Source organism: Haemaphysalis longicornis, unplaced genomic scaffold, assembly GCF_048455015.1.
Source record: "Haemaphysalis longicornis isolate Haplotype H1 unplaced genomic scaffold, Haemaphysalis longicornis Haplotype H1 scaffold_1, whole genome shotgun sequence".
Classification (NCBI taxonomy): Eukaryota; Metazoa; Arthropoda; class Arachnida; order Ixodida; family Ixodidae; genus Haemaphysalis; species Haemaphysalis longicornis.
Genome location: NW_027526203.1, coordinates 224,360,185 through 224,381,534, shown reverse-complemented (window position 1 = coordinate 224,381,534; position 21,350 = coordinate 224,360,185). Strand labels below are relative to the sequence as shown.

Genomic DNA, 21,350 nt, shown 5'->3' with positions numbered 1-21,350 from the left:
GAGTACCGTATTTATTCGAATCTAAGCCGATAGTTTTTTTGAAATACTGATATAATATATCAAACTCCAGGGTCGGCTTAGATTCGAGGATTTTGAAATACGCGCCAATTTCCAAGTAAAGTGGCGCGCAGCTAGCGCCACCCAGAAAAGAAAGTATTGTAGCCATTACTAGACGAGCCAGTAGCCACTTAAGGGCCATAGGCCGCCATTTTGAATTATGCGGACCCTGTTCTGTGCACGTAAAGCCGGTCGTGGTTCTGTGGGACAGTGGCCTGCGTGCGGTGTGGCGTTTGGTTTTGACAGCGCAAAAAGAAGCGGTGCCATTATAGTGCCGCTTTTAAAAGAAAAGTTGTTTTAGCTGCGGAGTTGTCGTCGAACGTTCAAGCCGGGCGGGACTTCGGCGTGGATGAAAAAAATGTCCGTCGTTGGAGGACGCAACGGGAGAGGATTTTGCGTGCGCCGCAACGAGGTTGGCAATCACCGGACCACGAGAATGCCGTCACCATGAAATGGAGATGGCATTGGCTGACTTCGTTCAGACGCAGCGAGCAGCTGCCCTTCCAGTAACGACGGAAGTGCTCCAGGCAAAAGCAAGGGAGCTTTTAAAGGGGTCCTGAAATGCCTTCCGCCGATGCATGGATGTACATGTAACCAAATAAAGCAATGTATTAGCAATCTCCTCCTGCAAGAATTTTGTTAAAGCGATGAGTATTAGCTGAGAAATCGTAAATCGAAAACCGCGAATTATCGTCGCGCCGTATTTCCTCCTCCTTTCAACTGTTTCTTCGCTGTTGGCCTCCACTCCCATGATGCTCCGCTCCTCAGCGGTGACGTACTTCCGCTATTGCGCTCCCACAGACTGCCGTCTGCTACGGGCCAGCTCTTTCGGCTTTTTCATCTCTGTAGACACCATGGACACAGGCTGGAAAAGCGAACGAATGACCTGGCCGCATGTGTGCGGCCTGGCCTTGCCCTTTCGCGGTGTCCGTAGCTGCAGTTGGTATCGGCGGCGAACTCGCAGCCGCGTGGGGAGAATCGTGCGCTCGTTCCCTTTGGTGCACCGCGCACTGTTTATCCAAAAAGCGCGGTCTCAGATGTGGCCCCGCTGGTGCCGGGTGTTATTTTGCGGTGGTTGTAATTCCTACTATCGGCGGCATGTGAAAAAAGACATTTTCAACCGACACAGAACCCGTGCACAAAACGCGCCGGATCGGATCGCTTTATCAGCGGCGATGAACGTGAAGGCGAAGAGCAAACCAACGCTGCACTCGATCAGCGAGAACCCGTGTTCTGACAAGCTGCACCCATGTGTTGCATTCAACACTGACGGGAAAGCGTTTGTTTGCACTTGTTTGGATAGTCGTAAAATGTCCAAACACTCCGGCACTCCGCTAGCAGATCAGCCGGCGAGACATTTCGGAAAACATTTGACAGATGGCGCCGTATGCATTAGTGTGTCGCTACGCAAAACTGATGAGACGCTCTACTAAAACTCCCATCGCGGTGTCACGTAGCGGGACGCAAAAATTTAGCGTTTAGCGTATGCAAAGGCCACAAACGCTGTACTAAAACTCTATTAGCAGCAAAATAGCGTGCGTATGTGAAACCGCTTGCGTTTACAAAGCTGCACGCCGAGCGCGTACGTTTCAAACCTAGTGACATCGTTTAAATACACTGGCAAGCACAGTGTAACGTAGTCAGATATCAACCGTATGCTCAGGCGACAAGCAAGAGCTTGTTTTATGTGGGGCGGAGATTGCGCATAAAGGCCCGTTCGCACTTGCGACGAAAGCGAGTGAGAGCGGCAGGAATTCCGTCGCTTTGTCGCGCGACGATCGTTTTTGTCGAATGGTCGGGACAAATTTTGGTTGCGCGACAGAATTCCCGTCGCTTTCGCTCGCTTTCGTCGCAAGCGGGAATGGAAAGTTCTGCCGCTGCCGTCTGCTACGCAGCTCGGAGGTAACCGCGCGATCTGCTCGGGCCGGATGAACGCGCACACTCCCGCACGGCAGCGCCCCAAGCGGCAGACGGCCGCGTACATCGCTCCCGGCGCCCGCCTGGAGCCCGCCCTCGGCACACTAGGCAGTATATTTCAGGCACTATAATGGAGGAAAGATTTTTTGCTTCCGATGAACCTAGTTCTTTGCCCCTGTGTTTTTAAATACGTGAAGTGGTTAGCACGTCGTCCTCACGCAGCTCTGTATCGTCGTAGCATCGCTGATTGTCCGAACGAAGCTTGCAGCTAAGCCAATGCAGCGACCGAAGCTGTGTGTGTGTGTGTGCATCGCCTCCTGTGTGTTGTGGACGCGTTCGTTTCGCGATGAAATGCGACATTGTACTTCTGCGGGTGGATAATGCTTCCCATGGTCTGGATTATCTTTCTCGAACGACGTACCACTCAACCTCGCATGGGGTATGTGCAGTGTGCCTGGCTAAAAGCCTTCTCGCTTGCGCGCCAGAGTTGTGACTTGCTGCTCGTCCCCACCGGGTGTGAGGTGAGTGCCGAATTTACGACGGGCAGGAGGAGGCAACTCATCGTCTGTCAATCGCGGTTCAGACTTGCAACGCATTTTGTGACGTTGCGTTCGTTCGAAACGCATCTCTGGATTGTTTTGAAGTTGAATAAAATGTACGCGTCAAACCCGGGCATTCGGCTCAGGGCGTTCTCTGCGATTGCACCAAAGAAGTGCCACGGGACTTTCTTTATGGTACGTACTCACGTAAGATAAAATCCACGTCGTGTTATGGCCGTGTTGCATTCAATACAAACGGTTAAGCGTTTGTTTACACTTGTTTCGTTTGTCGTAAAATGTCAAAGCACTCCGGCACTCCGCTGGCAGATCAGCCGGCGAGCCGACCCTGAGCAGACGGCTCATCTCTTTGCCGGAAGTGCGTGAAAAAGCCGCCCAATAGCAGGATGTCTAGCTCATGACGAACATCTGGGAATCGATGATGTAGACATGTGAAGATGGCGGCGTCCAAAAACACGAAGGAAAGGGTGAGAAAAAAGCGACAAACTTTGCAACAAAAGTGTGAGCTTTCCGCTGCGCGTAAAAGAGTAATACTTGGCACAGGTGACGTTGGCGACCCAATCTAGCGATTGCGCTAGTTCATTTAGTGTGCTCAAAATGCCTTTCAGGGCCCCTTTAAGGGAACCAGGCTTATCGCGGGCACATTTCAAAGCCAGTCGGGGCTGGCTACAGAAATTCATGAAGCACTTCGGCTTTAGCCTCCGTCGTCGAACCTCAATCGCCCAGAAGTTGCCCGGTGATTTTGAAGAGAAACTGATTGAGTTCCAGCACCGCATCTTCATGTTCAATAAATGTGTTTTCTTTTTGTGAACGCTGACCCTGCCTTTTTGTTCAGCCTACATTCGAGGTAAGTTTTTTTTTTTTTTCGCGCCTTCGGACTTTCGGGGGTCGGCTTAGAATCGGGGCCGGCCTAGATTCGAATAAATACGGTAAGTACAGTGCACAATATTTGCAGTAAATGTCCACAATGGCTATAACAAAACATTGGATATAACGAGCAAATCACGGAACCCAATCAATTTCATAATAACGAGGTTTAACTGTGCCACTCCCCGGTGCATCAGCATTTGCTTTTGCGTTCAGGACTCCAAAGGTGAATTGAAAGTGATGTTCAATCATTGTATTTATGCTCCGACAGTCATAAGCAATCAAACTGGTGAAGAAGTTTAGTTTTTTAAATAAAGCAGTTTTCTTTTTGTTCTAGGCATAGCTGCAATTCCTATACTGGCCTTAAACTACTATTAAGACTATGTATTTTCAAGATATTGACAGCAGCCTCAATTTGATTTTTGTCGTAACAAATTCATATTTGGCACTGCTACAACGGAATCCCAAGAGATGCTCCACCACTGGAAGATAACCGACCCTGGAATTTTGTGTAAAGGTCCTTTTTTTGCGCATGCCTTCAACCTTACCAAATTTTTCCGTCCCCCTATTTTCCCTTGACTTGTAGCCGTTTTAGAGTGGGCCTATCTCTCGCTATTGTACAGTGTTACCAAACTGTGAGCCGACTGACCATGGTGCCTTAATCATGCGCCACAGCTCTTTCAAAAAAATATATACATACAGCGTGCCGCTTGTGCTTCTAATATGCCTGTACTTGATCTATGTGATGAGAGCTCTAACTGAAAGTCGGAAGACAACAGTCAGGCATCAGTTCTGACAGCTGCAACGTTTGAAATCAGTCAGGAATGCCGCCAGCTGTTTGCCAACAAGTTTCGCCTTTCACTCTGCTCTCGCAGGCATTTATGAAAGCCGAGTGCTACTGCTGTCTATCATAACGAAGTCTGGAACAGTTGTGTTGTTGTTTCTCTAAGGAAAACATGTGCAGAGCTAGAATGTTGGAGCATTCAGCAACTAAACTATCTTTGTCACGCAACAACTCCCCAGTAAAGGCAGGCTGTCAGCTTTGATTCTAGTGTGTCTGCACCAGATTTCTGCAATAGAGCTCTAATTTCAGAGCCACAAAATGACAGGCAATCATCAGAAATTAATTCTAACAGCTAAAAGAGAACAAATTGGCACTGAATGTCAGTAGGTGTTCGCCACCAAGTTTTGCTTCCAACTCCCGAAAAGATTTCATGTCCTTGTCTGGGGACCTTGTGCTGGCAGTACATGCAAAATTCATCACTGACAACGTAACACGCAGGAGGGATTTGTCATCACCAATTGTGGTGAAAAATCCATGTTTTTCATAAAGACCACCCGAAAATGAGTAGTCTCAAATCAAACTGCTTCGCCACATGGCACTGGAACTACGGGTGCTAACTTTTTTTTTTTAATCCAGAAAACTGCTAAAAATGCTTATCTACAATACATACATCCTGGATTTTTTTAAAGGTGTAATAACTTTTAATGCATTTTTTGAACTCTTCACAAGTATTTTGATATTTGCAAAACTTTGTTTTTAACCGATTGTTTACCACAAAATATTTAACAACTGATATTGTTAGAAAGTGAATTCAATTATCTACACTGCAGTATGCTGCAATATACACTAAGCCATCATTTTCACTGAAAAAGGTATATATATATATATATATATATATATATATATATATATATATATATATATATATATATATATATATATATATACAGTCTAATCCCGCTGCAACGAAGTCCGCTTCAACGAAATTTCCGCTTCAACGAAACATTTCCATTTCCCCGTCAGCTAGCCATAGAAGTCAATGCAACAAAGTCCTCGCCACAACGAACCATTTGTCTGGCTTGCTTTCGCTTCAACGAAATTTTCGATGAATTGGGCTGGGTTTGAACAATTATTTTACAATAAAATAAGCATAGCACCAGCTATCTGTAACTTTTTAAACATTCAGGACGCTTAGTTTCACCGAAAACATGCGCGGTGCGCCCACACCGCCACCCAAAACAAAACAACAAAAAAACGCATAGGCCGACGCCATTGTTTGATGGTGATAACGATGTGGCTGGCCATCTTTACATGAGGCACAGGCCCGGTTCGCCAAGCCGGAGCTACAGCCAATCTGTATCCAATTGAAATCGCACGAATGTGCTCCGCTGCTGGCGCGGCGCCGTCATGTATGCCATGGAGATGTATGCGTTGTGAGTCGTGAGCAGCTGTCCTTGCCGTTTTCCTTCTACCATTCTTCATAGCCAAGAGCAAAAATCATGTTTGCGTGTTTGGTCTTGAAGCCAAGTCATCCTATCTTAGTCGCGAGCGCGCGGTCATGTTTAATGCAAGCGCGTGCGTCTTGCCTGCCAAGGTCAGTAGCTGCTGTGCCCTGTCATTGGATAAGATAACGGCACTGCTCCTGCCACAAGCGAGAGGAGGCCTTCCGACGGCCCAGCAGCTATCTGCAAGTAATCATCTCGGTGGGCACGCCTTGTTGAGCAGCAATACGTTTTGCGTCTGCATTTCTTCACCCCCCTCTGTAACGCGTTCTTTGCGTGCAGTGAACACAGATAACCATTGGTATGTTTGTTATCCGAAAAAACATGACGTTATTGCGCGTCACTCCTTTTTCTAAACATTGTTTTTTTGCTGCCAATGATGCGGAAACATACGGGGCTATTTTTCGGGCCTTTCCGTGGTGTGTTGGAGCGGATTTCGCCTCAACAAATTTTCGCTTCAACGAAATTTTTCGCGCGTCCCGTCAATTTCGTTGTAGCGGGATTCGACTGTATATATATATATCTTCGCACACCCCTGAAAAATGACCTATTCCCCACTAAAGCAAAAGACAAAGCACTCATACAACACCAAAGCAATTTACACGGTAAGGTAGACTACAGAGCTCAGACAACAAACCCGATCAACACAAAAAGGCTGATAGCATGGTACTTTGCCAGATACTCACTCGACGGACACAGTCCAAGGGTCTGGCATATCTGCTGAGGAGTGAAGTCCTGAAGAATAAGAGACACAATGATCTCAAAATAGGTGTTCACCATGTTCACGCACTCCTGCCGTGCTTGTTCAGGGAACAGAAAGCAGGCTTCATCAAGTGCTTTTTTGATCATTTCCTGCAAAAAGATGGGAAGGAAGGGTATAAGATAAAAAAATACGATTTGGCACTAGCAGAAGAGCTGAATCTACTAAAAAAGCCAACCAATGCTTTGCTAGAATTCTCCCAGCTTCCAAAGTTTTCAATAACCATTAACACAGAAAAAAACAAAGCAATGATAGCTAAGGTAACATACCTTTCCCCTGCTCCCACCATTGTAGCGCGCAAAGAAAATGACAGACGTTTTGGCTGCACCTACCGCGGAATATCGTGCAAACGCAGCATACATTTGTACTCTTAAAGGGACACTGAAGTGATTTGTAAACATTGCGGGATTATTAGCGCAAATTGTAGTCCGGAGTCCACAGGCCATGTTTCGACGACTTCAGTGCGTTTACGCGAATTCATTTAGCAGAAAAATCAATTCGAATATGCTGCCCTCCTCTCTGCATCCTCGCCCATATTCTGTGCCATTTTCGTGTGATGTCAGGAGGAGATGACTTGGCTTGACTGCGCTACTGCACGGCTCGCCGACCTTCTGACAGAGTCAGTCGCCCAGCATTTATGGTACAGCGTTTAGTCCGCCGGCCGCCGACGGGTCGTCGCAATTCGTTCGCTCAGTTGAAACTAAGCCATGACACGTTTGTGAATGGAAGAATGTGCATTTCTTTAGTTTGCTAGTTTGTACATTGTATCAAGCTCCAAGCCCAGGTCGCTTCACACGAGCGCTGCACAAGTGCACATGCGACGCTTCGCTGACTGGTATGCTAGTAGGAAAATCTAAGGCCACTTGAAGGCGGGATAAATCAGCGAAGCCAATATAGTACTAAGGAAATAAAATCAAGTGAAACTTTTACCGTACAGCATAAAACTAGGGAGCAGGAACCACTTTTTTGCGCTGGGAGAACAAGCACAGCGGTCAGCAGCACGACTACGCATCTGTGAACGCTTTTCCGTCTAAGAAATGCAATTGCTAGACGCGAGATATTGTGCAAATTTGGGGGACACTTACTGCAGGAGCGCTATACAACAAATAGTCACCTAAGCTACTTAAAACGCTAAAACTAAATAAAAGTGTAAACCTTATATTTCCAACGCTGGCAGCAGTGGCCCGTGGCCGAGTGGTCTCGAGCGCTAGGTATGATATTTTGCAAGTCACAAGTTCGAATCCCCCAGGGTACTTTTTATTTTTTATTTTTATTTTTTAAGCTGATTTTTTTTTCTGTTTTCGGCCGATGTTTTCTATAATGAGTTCACCATTTTTGGGCCACAACGTTCACTGCTCCACGAGTGAGTTCGCAGAACGCACGCACACTGACACTGATGCGCTAGCCAGTTCTTGTTGGCATGCTGTTGCCACAAGCACCGACTACTTGCGGGCAGTGGGCACAGGCCAGAATCAGCAGACCCTCGGCCCGTTGCGAACATGCTTTTTACGATACAGGCATGAGTGAGGAAAGCTCCAAATATGGGGGAAAAGCGCATGGCATTTGAGCGTCTGCGGTGACGCGGACGGCGTTCATCCACTGCGCAGGCCTTGGCTAGTGATTGCTATGATTCCAAGTCATCCTGGGAGGCTTATCTTAGGCATTTTACAGCCGACAATATGGCAGAAGCGCGATACGACGATTACCGAGATATCAAGAATGCCCACCAGATAACGTCAGATGTCAAGCATGTTGTTTTACCGAACCGAAACCGAAACTTGTTTGAATGCTAATCGTGGGCATCGTCCAATCACAGTGCACCTCCTTCCATTGTCACAGCGTTTATTTAGTTGGTGCGGCCGCCGCAGACCGCACATGGTAGTTTTTCTTCTTTGGAGCTTTCTAAATAGTTACCGACTTGTCAACCGGATAAACGATGAAAAGTGGGTTCATTTGAGCCAGTCTACGCAGTGCAAGCAAAAACGGAAGCTTGACAAATTTACTTCAGTGTCCCTTTAAAGGCACTGTCCAGTACTCCACTGTTGGCATGGCAACAATAAAAAGACACAGGCAGCGCTATTTTTGCTTTTCATTGGGGTTTCAAGCCACTGCCAGTCATATCCAAATGATAGTCACTGTCAGACATTTATCGCCAACGCACGTTTTTAAAAAGCCCCACCAGTTATACAATGCCCCAACTGAAATGTCAAAAACAAGGCTGCAGCTTGTACCCTGAAAAGTACCGTAAATACAATGCATGTAGTTTGTCCCCGAACTTGTCACCAAAAAAGGATAGGAGCATGCATTTGTCACTAGCTTTGTCACCAAAGCTAGCATTATTCTTGACATGTGGAGCAGCCAAAAACATAAAAAAGAGTGTGGCTTTTAGGCAACTAAACAGAGTACATCATTCCTACACCTCCTCCCCAAACATTTCTCAAACTTGACGGTGGAACAAAAAAATTTCCCTATCATGCCATCAGGCGCTGTCGGCTTCCGCCTCAGACAGCAATGTGATCAGTTCAATTTCGGCAAGCCGACACCCAACACTTGTCTTCCCGCAAGCCACATGTCCTCACCTCAGTCTTCTCATCCTTCAAGGCATCGTACACGTACTGGACAACTGTTTCGCAGTATTCACACTGTTCACTGTCGGCAGTCTTCACAGGGCTAGTAGTAGGAGCAGGCTTCAAGGCTGAAAAATTAAAAGCCGAGAAATTCGGTTGTCACAACGAATTATAGTTACCTCCAGACTGCCGCGAAAAAAATGAAAAAAAAAAAAAGGCTACCTAAGAATACACCATTTCCTATCCATAATTCACACAGGCTTCAGACATAAAAATTCAAGACTGTCGAGGCCCCTTCAAGGCATTTTTGAGAGTTAAGGGCCGCACGGCATGTAGCAATCCCTCAGCAAGCGGACAAATCTACTGCAAACTGCGTAGGAATTGAAGGAGCTTCAAATGAGCCATGCTGTTTTGAACACTTTCAAGCACTGATGAACTTCCTTACTGCACAGTCTTGGGTAAAGAGAAACTTCAGTTAATACCTCCTGCCCCTACAGAAGAATTCAATTAATAAAAAAAAGGAGAGGAGCTGCGTGGGAGCCAAGCACAATTTTTATCGACATGTTCGCAGTTTTGCTTATCTCTGAGCGTCACCAGTGTTCGTTTTTATTAAGTCCCTGATCATCAGCAATGTTCATTTTCGAGACATGGTGGAGCACAGTTCCTTCAAGCTGCCCACGACAGAACTAGTCCTTCACGTTCTGCTCACTAGCATTTCAATTGGCAAAGGAAGCACAGAAATGCATGCCGGTTTGAAGTCTACGAGAGACATAGCTGCAGCAGATGAAGCGAACACATGTGACTGCTCACGCCTCTTCAGTCTCACCGTGCCAGAGATTACCCAAGAGAGAAAAAGTAGAAGGCAATGAAAGAAAACAGGCCTGTGGTGGAAAGAGGAGCAAAATGAATAATAGGATGAGACAATAAAGAAAGTGACATCAGAGAAAGGGTCCAGCTACATTTTTACCAGTCACCCAAGAGGCTAATGTATCTGTGTTATACTACACTTTTAATTTTAGTGCTGCTTTTAGTGCTAGGTTCAAACTAAATTTAGTTCATAACACCCGGCAACTACCCGACACTATATTCTCCTTTCTGCTTCTCCTTCACCAGCATTCCTGTCTTCATTTAGTAACCTCTACAGCCTTACCATCCCTGTATTACCTTTGCCCCTAGAATGTCATGAAGGCAAATATTTCTCTCGCATTAAGATGGGTACGATCACATTCCAACAAAATCTGCCATCATTTTGGGTATAGTGCTTCCCCACAAAGCTCATGGCTCCCAAGCAATGTGCTCTAGCCTTAAGGGGGCACACTGGTCTTAGAAACTTTGTTTTTTGCTTTCCAACCAATTTTGACGAAACTTCATAGCCTTGTTCAGTTTTTCTAGCTGATTTAAAATATCTGAGTACATAGTTTTGATGTGAGGTAACTAGTTTCTGAGTTAATTAAATTTTTCCTTGATTGTTCTTGAGAACAGTAAGAAAAAGGCTATTCAACAAAAGGCATGAATAGATACCAGAAGTTGTGGAGAATGAAATGTGGGAAGCAGTTTTTTGTTTTTGTAATCACATACACGTTTACATCAGTTCTAACTTCTAGGTTTGAACTACTCCTGCTAAACAATTAAAAATAACGCTAATTAAACAACTAGTGAAACACCAAACACAAAATCTGCTTCCCATATTGCATGGTTTAAGCTATCACCTTCACAGTGCAAAAGAAATGGTCTTTCTAGCCTAAATACACTCTGGGATGTACCTCTCGAGAATTTCGTATCACTGTGATACCACCAGTGGCGAAAAAGTGGGGAATTATGGAAAAATTGGTTTTTTTTTATTGCGATAGTATGCCCGTTGGCATAAATACTATGTCACAAGTATAGATTAACTCCCGTTTCGTGAAGAAATGCAAGGAGGGAGTGATGATGGGGTCCTCAAATCCACCGATGAAATTCAGGTGGTCCTTTGTTGAAATCGGGCCTTTATAAGTACCTGGTATTGTTCCACATATGGAATTTTTGGAGGAAAAACTGTGCAAATCAAGAGGAAAGTGATACCTAAAAAAATGCTTTATTGGGCAATTTTTCGGTCCCAAGGACTCGTGTACAGCCCTAAGAGTTATCGTATAGATTTTCCATCCTGATATCACACTTCTCTGCCTTGCACATCTCAAGTCTTTAATTTAATTTTTTCCCTTCATTTATTCCCTACTGTCTGCTTTGCCCCTTCTTCGCCTATCTTGGCTGTCTTTTCCCCCCACTGTTTTTTACATGTTTCATCGTTAGCCTTCAAGTGTTTCTTAGCCACTGAGCGATACCGAAACTCTTTAGCAGTCCTTTTACATGAATCTACTGCTCTCAACATCTTCTCAAAATATATTTTACTCTGAACTTCTCGAACTTCAAACAATGACCAGCCCCTACCTCCCTGTACTGCATCATTTTTTGTTTTATTAAGCACACCTTAGCAAGCCAACTTCCCCTTGTTTAGTTTGCTTTTAGGACTTATAGGGTGTCTGAATTCAAGCAGAGTATTTCATTTGCAAATTTCAGACCAAAGACTTTACTCTTTTCCAAATTTTTCATACAACTTCATATTCGTTACACTCCCACAGCACCCTGTTTCATTATAGCCATGTTTTGCATTCCTTTACTGTGATTCGCATTCCCTTAGTTCTATGCTGTTCCCTATGAGTTTTTTTTTTTTTTCTTCGTTTATCCACTCCCCCAAATATTTGTACTCCTTAACTCTGGGCATTTTGCCCTGGTTGTTTTACACTCCATCAATGCTACTGCCTTTAGAAACCACAATTTCCAACAAATTGCGCTAAAAATCAATCCAAGTCTGTCGCTTCCTGACCACAGATACTTGTGAGCAGTTGCATGTCTTTCTGGTTATCAACCACAAGAAAACTGTGGTTTGTGTATAGCATTCCCAGAATATGATGTTCTACCACTTTTCCTTGCAAGCTATGCACTTAGCTCAACACTAGCTGACTTCCTTCATACTTCTAACCTGCCGGTGGGGCCAAAGGGCATCCTTATTTCAATCCTCTGTAGGTGCGGGCATGCTGTGTGCAATTATCTGTCCTTCCCAGGTCAAGTGCACCCTATTATTTCAATAAGGAACTGTATTATCCCGCCATCGAAGCCCTTTCTCAACCCATCATCTAAGCAAAACGGAAAACAGCTGGCGCTACCTCGCGACTCACTGTGCCGATTACGAAGTTCTCCATGGGTTCTGCAATCGCTGCATTCAGTGATCGCGGCAGCCTCAAGCTGACATACACAAAGATTTCGTTCCATCTCAGCATCAACCATTTAAAGGAATCAACAACTCAAATTCACCTGGCCTTTCCGCCACACCCCACTTATATCTTCAGCACTACAAACTACTGTAGAGGATTGAGGTCCGCTACAGGGACCCGGAAAAAGTATGGGGAAGAGGGCTCCCCCCAGCTCTTCCCTATGATGATGGTCATGACGATGGTGACGGGATGCCATTACATAAGCACGTACGAAGAGAGAGGCAACTATGGACACAGTGCCCTTTGCTTTATTTATGAGCAATGAAAAGTGGTGAGCAGGTAAACCGTAGATACCCGTGGAAAGACATATAAGCTGAGCCCCAGCAGATGCCTTACATTTCTCAATGCAACAAATGCTAATGTTTAAAGACACTGCCACGCAGCACCTCATCACCGGGCAGAAGCAGGAGGTTGGCATCTATGCAGCAGGGTCGCAGCACTGACGGCAGCACTGACCTTGGCAGGCAAGCCGCGTGCACTTGCATTTAACCCAACCGCGCGCTCGCAACCAAAATAGGATGACGTGGGTCCAAACTAAACACGAAAACATTATTTCTGCTTTTGAACTTGGAGAACTCTAGAAGGAAAACTGCAAGGACAGCTGCTCACAACGCATACAAGGCAGCGCTGCACCAGCAGTAGAGCACATTCGCGCAATTTCGACTGGATACGGATTGGCTGTAGCTCTGGCTTGGCAAACCAGGCCTGCGCCTCATGTAAAGACGGCTAGCCACATCGTTATCACCAGCAAACAATGGCGTCCACCTACGAGTTTGTTTTTGTTTTTGGTGGCGGTGTGGGCACGTGGCGCACAATTCCCGTGAAATTAAGCGTTCTGAATGTATAAAAGGTTACAGATAGCTGGCGTTATGCTTATTTAATTGTAAAACAAATCCCAACGCGTGTCCACAGAGCGGGTTGTTAGGAGCCGAGCACTGACCAGCAGGGCACAGGTGGATCTGCTGGCAGGCCTGTTCAGGTGTGATTCCGTGCAAGATGAACTGCACCAGCACGTCGTAGTAGGTGTTCACCACGTACATGCACTGCTCCCCCAGAGAAATGGGCAGACGGCTGCACACATTGTCCAGGAACTTCTGCACTTCCTCCTGCAGTTGGCCACAAGTTTGCCAGAGGGAAACCGGCATTACAAAGCAGTCCGCACAAGTTGTTGAGCTAGCAGGCATGCACGAAAGAGAAGCCCACATCTTACACGCACATAGGTTCTGACAAGGTTCCAAACTCTACCCCCCATTTGCATGATGTCTAAAATTCTGTGCAAGCTGCCACAATGGTGCATACATTAGCCTCTACTTGCAATTCTTGTCACAGGAAAAACCAATAGCAGCATCATGCCAAGACTACGAGGGGAGAAAAAAAAAAAAAAAAAAAACTGGGAGGACACTTTAAGGGGACACTGAAGTGATTTGTAAACCAGGGTGTCGAACCGGAACCGGAACCGAACCGAAAACCGGAACCGAACCCGAATTTTTGCCGGAACCGGAACTGAACCGGAACCGTATTTTTTCCGCCATTTTGGAACTGAACCCGAACCGGAACGAATCGAAGGAACCGTTCCGAACCGGTTCCGGGGCTTCAAAAATGTGATTTCTAGTTTTCCAGTTCTGTACCGTATACCTTGCGTCTGAAGATATTTTGCCACTCCCCAGACAGAACCATGAAATATTTTGCGTAGTCTGTAGTTCCCAAGGCCCATCATGTTCTCTTCTAATTATTTCCCTCAATTTAATGTAAAGTTGTCCGTATATACTATCAGTTTGCATTAGGCACTGCCCATCTCTCCCAATTATCTTTTACGTTTAGAATAACTTAAGTTATAACGCATATTACGAGGCAACATATCATGGAATATTCTTCATGGTTTCTCTACATGGTGTTTAAAATCTCGTAAAGTTTTTAATGTCTTGTTAATTCGCATGCATCCCTGTCCGCTTGTGAAGGCCTTCAGGGACACAATCAACAATACATCCATATCTTCCACTTATAGTTTGAATGGGCAGTTATATACAAACAGCACTGAGACACAAACACTCGCAGTTCTCAAAATTAACGTAACTTTTTCTTGTATACAGTGCCGTTGTGTCTTTCGGTTACTGCTATAAGAGAACATGAGATTTAAAAAAATGGGGAATCCTAATTTCCACTTTTACAGTATATTTGATAGCATTTTTATGTTATCTCGAATCTGCTTAACCTTAAACTTAAGAGGTGAATGGATTGAAGTCGATTAGTGCGGGTTAGCGGGTAGACTCGCCACACCCCCTCGCCACATCGCCTCGCCACACCCCCTGTTTCCTGGACCACGTGTGGCTTTCGTGATGAAGGGGATCCCTTAAAAGAACGCTCCGTCCACGTCAGCATCACTTGGCAGCGGAGGCAGAGAACAGAACGGTCGCCTGATAGTCGCCTTCCTATTTCACAGGTTTGAATATTCTGCAGTAATCTTTGTTCGCTTACTCAGTGACTTTTTCTGTTGCCTCTGGTGCCAACCACCCAGTGTCATTGCTATTGTGTGCTCTTGTGTATAATCCCGCATTGCTTTGGTCATGAAAACTGACATTGCTGACCTAAGACGCGAGATCGCTGATCTTAAGCGTGAATTTCGAAAAGAAGTAAGGGAATGCAGAAAAGCTACGAGGAAATTAAAAAAGAATATGAAACCACTAGGAAAGAAAATGTGGAAATGCAAAAAGCCTGCCATTTCTTCAACAAAAGCTACCAGGAAATGAAAGAAGAATGCGAAACTACAAGAAAAGAAAACGCAGCTTTGAAAGTTTCAAGTTCGACGTTGTCATGATAACGGAAACCTGGTATACGAGTGACACAGAAGTGCTGCGCCTTTCGGACTTCAACACGTTCTTTCTAAATAGGTCCCACGGCGAGGTGGGGGTGTGTTACAGCTCGTGTCTACACAGCTTTCTTGTAGTACAATGAACGAATTTTCGACAGTTACGACAGATTATGAAGCTTTAACGGTGCAATGTAAAAGTGCTATTTTTGTTGTTGTGTACCGCCCCCCTGATGGACAACTCGAAAATTGTTTCGCATTTTTAGAAGACCTCCATTTTGTTTCGTCTTATGGTCTACAAATAACTATTGGTGGGGACTTTAACATTAACATATTACAGGCAAGCGCACATTCGCGTGGTCTAGAGCTCCTTTTCGGTTATTTCGGCTGCATGAACGTGATCAAAGAACCGACTTAAAGAAGTCTTAATGATGTATTTATAACCAGTGATACAAGTAGCAGTACCATGTCCGGTGTGACTGGTGTACATATAGGTGACCATTTACCTATATATATGTTCTCAATGCACACAGAAATACTAAGATGTAAGCAATGCCCCGAATATTTCGCTTTTCACGATATTAATCAGAATACTTTGACTACTTTTCGTCAGAAAATTCCCTCTATTTGGTGGAACCCTTTACTTCTGTGCACCACTGCAGATGATGTCTACGATACTTTTCTAGAATCATATAAAGATGCATATAAAAAGTCTTTTCTTCTTAAGATGGTCAAGAAAAACAAGAATATAAGGAAACCATGGATTACAGACGAATGTCTGAAGATGATCCGTAAAAAAGATATAGTGTACCATAAGTTTGTAAAAACAAAGAACAGGGACGATTTCGTAGCCTTTCAAAAGTACCGAAACTTTGTGACAAAGTTCTTACGCTATACTAAAAAAATGTACTTCGAACATGTGTTTTCTGAGGCTTCCTCCCGGCGGGATGTCATGTGGCGGGAACTGAATAAACTTTTGCACCCACTTAACCCCCGTACGACGACTTTGAATTGACAGAAGATAATAAACCACTCAAGGGTCAAGAACTGGCAACCAAGTTTAATCACCATTTAACGAATCTTATGCAATGCTCCCACAATGAAAGCGCTATGAGCTTCCTAAAGGATTCTAACCCCCACAGAGCCTTTTTTTGCTCCGGTAACGCCTCAGGAAATATGGTCGATTTTCTTGTCAATAAAAAATAGCAAGGCCATAGACATCGATAGGCTTCAGATTCGGCCTATTAAGCTTGTACTGGACCTTCTTGTATCGCCGCTTAGCTATATATATAACTTATGCCTTACTACTGGTGTTTTTCCAAAAAAGATGCAGCAAGCTAAGGTCACGCTACTGTTTAAATCCGTGGACAAAACGAATTTTTCCTATTATAGACCGGTTTCTGTACTTCCAGTTATTTTAAAAGGCTAGAAAAAGTAATCGCGAAACACCTTGTGTCCTTCTTTGACAAACACTCTATTATATCATCAAAACAGTTCGGTTTTGGTAAACATATGCCAACGAATTAGCTTTACTAACGCAAAAAGCATGAATAATCCAGGGATTTGAAGAAAAGAAGGTAACTTTAGTTATATTTATAGACTTTTTCAAAGGATTTGATAGAATTAGTCATTTAACATTGCTTTAAAAATTACAACATTATGGGTTCCGGGGGCTTTACTCTTTTGCAATCTTATTTAAGTAACCGGCAACAGGTCGTAGCAATAAAGGAACACAACTCTTCTTCACAAGAAGTAAGGGCTGGAGTTCCGCAAGGCAGTCTTCTAGGGCCAATCCTGATCAATATTTATATGAGTGATATGGTAGAAATTACTGACATTGCACATTTTATTATTTACGCAGATGATACCAACATTTTCTTTCAATCATGTGATACTACTCAGCTTTTGCATTTAGCAAATATAACCCTCCGAAAGCTTCACAAATGGACTAAAGCATACTCGTTAAAAATAAATACTAAGAAAACTAAAGCGGTGTTATTTTCACCAGCTCAAAGATCTGTTGACAGAAACCTCAGTTTGTACATCGGATCTGAAAAGATTTGTATAGTTAGTGAAATAAAAACTTTAGGCATTGTTTTTTAACAACATTTAAAATGAGATGCCCATGTCTATCACGTCTGCCCTAATTTATCTCGAGCGCGTGGGGTGCTTTGTAGGTTACGGCCTGTGGTTACATCAAATATTAAACTTATTCTTTATCATGCTATATTGACAGCTCACATCAATTACTGCAGCCTCGTATGGTTAACCAGTTCAGCAAAAAAATATTAACAAGCTGAATTTATTTCAGAACAAGGCCATTCGACATATCGCAACTGTACCATATGACTCTCACACCAACGAACTATTTCTGCAGTATAATTTGCTTCCTGTCCACTGTATCTACAACTTTAATCTTCTAACAAAGTATAAAAATAGCTTGCAACACAACGGTGCAGCGTATCTAAGTCTATGTAGTTTAAGAAAACCGTTGGACGTACCGTACGAAATTAGGGGAAGGAGTACATGGTTCGTGCCGTTTTCAAGAACGAATTATGGCAATGATAGGTTGCACTCGCAAACTGCCCGCCTTTTAAATAACCTAGCTGAGAGTGGCATAGCTATAAATACAATTTCTAAGTGAGACTTAAGGAAACGTTTACTGCTGAACATAGAACATTTTTAACTGACAATCTATTAAGCGTTGTCTCTCGTGGCAACCTTGGTTTAGCCAAAATTACTTGTAATATTTTTCAAGCGTTTTATTGGCATTGTCTTCATTCCCTGCAAACTTTAGCATCTAAAAAGTACCGTACACTGATTTTTGCCAATATTGTGTGTATTTATTTATGTGGATACTTCTGTAGTGCAGATTTTGATGAGTGTATGCATACCTGTATATAACATGACTTTTTCTTCAAGTTTTGTCTTTTGCTTTTTTTGTGTCTACACAGGTTCCGTACATATCCAATATTTCTTTCTCTTTTTATGTACCTGTGTACCCTGTTTTGGTTTGTAACCTTTATATGTATGTATGTACCTATGAGTGCCTATATGCGTGTATGTATATTATTTAATAAGTATCTTTTACAAACTGTGAGCTATTGTGCGTTTTAATGCTTTCTTTTATGTTTGTATGTAATATCGACATGTTAAGGCGAGATTTATTTTCTTAGGATTATTTCCTGTTCGTATGCTTTAAACTCCTGTTTCTGCTCTGCCACGCCAACCGTAAGGTGCAAACACCTCGTCAAGGTGCAGTTTTGCAGCTTTTTGTGTTTGTCCTCGCATTTCTATGTACGAAATGCTCAATAAAGTTGAAGTTGAAGTTGAAATTAGTTAGGTGAGTGAATGAGCTAATGTGAATTATTGGGACTGGTGTGTTGATTAATTTTGATTAAAAGAATTAGCGGGTCAGTTAAGGCGGATTCGACGGTCGGACCAAACATGATATCTTTGGGGTCCTTGGCATTTGGAAATTTTGCAGCGTTCTCCTTCTCCACCAATCAGGAAATTTTGTCACGCACAAAGTAGCCGCAAAGTTATGTGAAGACCGCCTGAATGCTATAAAAGGTCTTTCTTTATGCCCGTATTGCGAGTTCTCCGCTGCACCACAGTGCTGAATGTATCAATATGTAACCACTCCTGCCTTGGATGCCAACAGGTGGCTGGCAGTATATTACAAATAAATAAAATTATGTTGTTCCTGTATTAAAATTGACATCTCGGACTAAAGTAATAACTAATTGCCTAATGCATATTGTATATTCATCAAATAGTTTTCAAAACGTGTGTATATATGAGGGGAGACAGTTGGAAAGAAACTAAACTGCAAGAAAAAAAGGGAGGGACGATCAACTGGTTTGATGCAAGAGCCGCCCGATAGCATTCTTCAGTACCTTATCTTTGTGTTACCGTTCTGCAGCCTCCCACAGGTGTAGCATCTCAACCGCCGAACACAGCCCCCTCTAAGCTGAGGAAGCGGCGATAGCACATGCGCTTAGCCAAAGCGGCGTCAAAACTCTCATAACAGACCCTTAGCAGGCGTGGCCCAACTTTGCCAACGGTCGACTGCATGTTACAACACTTCCGATGCAGAGACCACCAACGAGACCAGTCACGATTGTATGGGCGCCAGCTCATACTGGCATCCACGGCAAACAAGATCACCAACCTCGTGGTTCGAGATTTGACTCGCTTAGCCGGCGCTGATGAAGCCCGACCCAAGTGCATGCATCCTGCAGTCACAGACCAAGAAGTTACTCAGCACTCTGGCCTCTTCCATAGAACGTACTCCTCCCCGCACAAATCGCTACCGATTAACCAGGAAACATTACTCCGCACCCTGTGGGTATACACCTTCCCACACAACGCCAGACTTCATCTCTTTGACGGGACACAACTCTCTCCATTGCGTTGATTCTGTGGAGAGCCTGGTAACCTCATACACATAGTAGGCGGTTGCGACTAGTGTGCCGTAGATCCATCCAACCTTCACCTTTCCATAGAGAATTGGGAGACAGCCATGGCCAGCTGCGCCCTGGAAGATCAGTTGTTCTTGATGGAAACGGCTGTCGATTCGGCCCCCTCGAATGAGGACGCCTCTCTTAAACATTGCCTCGATTGAATTAAACTTCATTTTCTCTCTCTCTCTCTCTCTCTCTACAAGTGATCATTACTGCTGCTTGTGACTTCACTTGGCTATCATCTTTCCTAGAGCCCAATCGCTGTCACCAGTCGCTGAAGGGCCATTAGCAAGTTCCTATCTCCAGTGGTTCCCTATCCAATGTCGTCCTATCAGCCGTCCAATGAGTCTTTAGAGCCATTCTTTCTTTCTAACAGCTCTGTTAGCAGATAAAAGATGAGCAGTAGAAAATTTTTCTAAATACCACCTGCCACGCTTGGCAGTCGGCGCCACATACTCGTCACACTACCATAAAAAACATTTTGCGGGTACAGTTAAAGGAGCTCTTCAACACCTCAGATAATTTAACAACGTAAGGGTACGAGCTAGTTGGTACTCCATCTAAACACCGTAGAGCGCAGTAGGCAAGACAAGGGACGTCCGTGTCCCCCTTCGTCCCTTGTCTTGCCTACTGCGCTCTACGGTGTTTAGACCTCAGATAAACTCGCCGCGGTGGCTCAGTGGCTAAGGCGTACGGCGCTGATGAGCACACAGACGCGGTTTAGATTCCCGGTCGCGGCGGCCGCTTTTCTGATGGAAGCGAAAAGCGAAAACGTCCGTGTGTCCGAAATTTCGTGGCACGTAAAGATCCCCAGGTGGTCAAAATTAATCCGAAGCCCTCCACTATGGCGCGCCTTGTCGTCGGCGTTGCGACGGCGCGTTAAACGCAACAGTAAATAAATAAATAAATAAATAAATATAACTAGGTAAATAAATAAATAAATAAATAAATAAATAAACAAATAAAAAGCAGTAAATAAATAAATAAACACTTTCGAAAACGCTTTCAATCTTCTTCGCATCTGGAAGAACTGCGAAAACTATAGCTATTGCCAGCACAGAGCAACAGTGCGTGATTTGCTCGTCGCTGTGGATACACCATCCGTTTGTGCTTCGCTTTTGTGGCTTTTTTTAGATGGCTATCAAATGCGTTCTCTTCTGCAACTTAAGGAAAGCCGGCAAACAGCCGCTACACCGCTGTAATGACGTCATTCAGCGGTCGAAGAACGCGAAGACCGGGAAGGAGATAAAAATATTTTGAGCAAGTTTCTATGTTATCTGACGAGGAGAGAACAGTAATTTTTGGCTGAGGCACATTGCGACCCCATAGTATAATGCATTGGTTGACTACTTTCTGCAAGCACTCAAGATTTAGACAAAAGTTGAAAAACGTGTTGCAGGGTCGCTTTAGTTTGGCGAAGACAAAATATTTGGGCAAAGAAACCTTCATTATGAATTTGTTGTTATGCCGATTTGATAAGGAAACGAAAAACGAGCACAAAAAATTAACATAAAAAAGACGCCTACTTTTTTTTTCTTCGAACCCGTTTGAACCCGTTTGAACCGGTTCGAACGGGTTCGAACCGGTTCGAACCGGAACGGAATGGTGCTCTGGAACTGAACCCGAACCGAACCCGAAAGGCTTGAACCCGAACCCGAACCGAACCCGAAAAAATTCCGGTTCGACACCCTGTTGTAAACACTGCGGGATTACTTGTGCAAATTGTAGTCTAGAGTCTCTAGACCATCTAGCAACC

General features: G+C 44.2%; 1 protein-coding gene across 1 annotated transcript in view; it reads right to left on the bottom strand.

The window, feature by feature from the left end:
• Sap-r (prosaposin) overlaps positions 1-21,350 on the bottom strand; it is a 91,999-nt gene that overhangs the window by 19,702 nt on the left and 50,947 nt on the right. The window contains exons 26-28 of the mRNA XM_077673658.1: positions 13,263-13,428; positions 9,024-9,139; positions 6,371-6,536 (exon numbers count right to left, since the gene is read on the bottom strand). Coding sequence (XP_077529784.1) covers positions 6,371-6,536; positions 9,024-9,139; positions 13,263-13,428 — 448 coding nt within the window. The remainder of the gene's footprint in view (positions 1-6,370; positions 6,537-9,023; positions 9,140-13,262; positions 13,429-21,350) is intronic.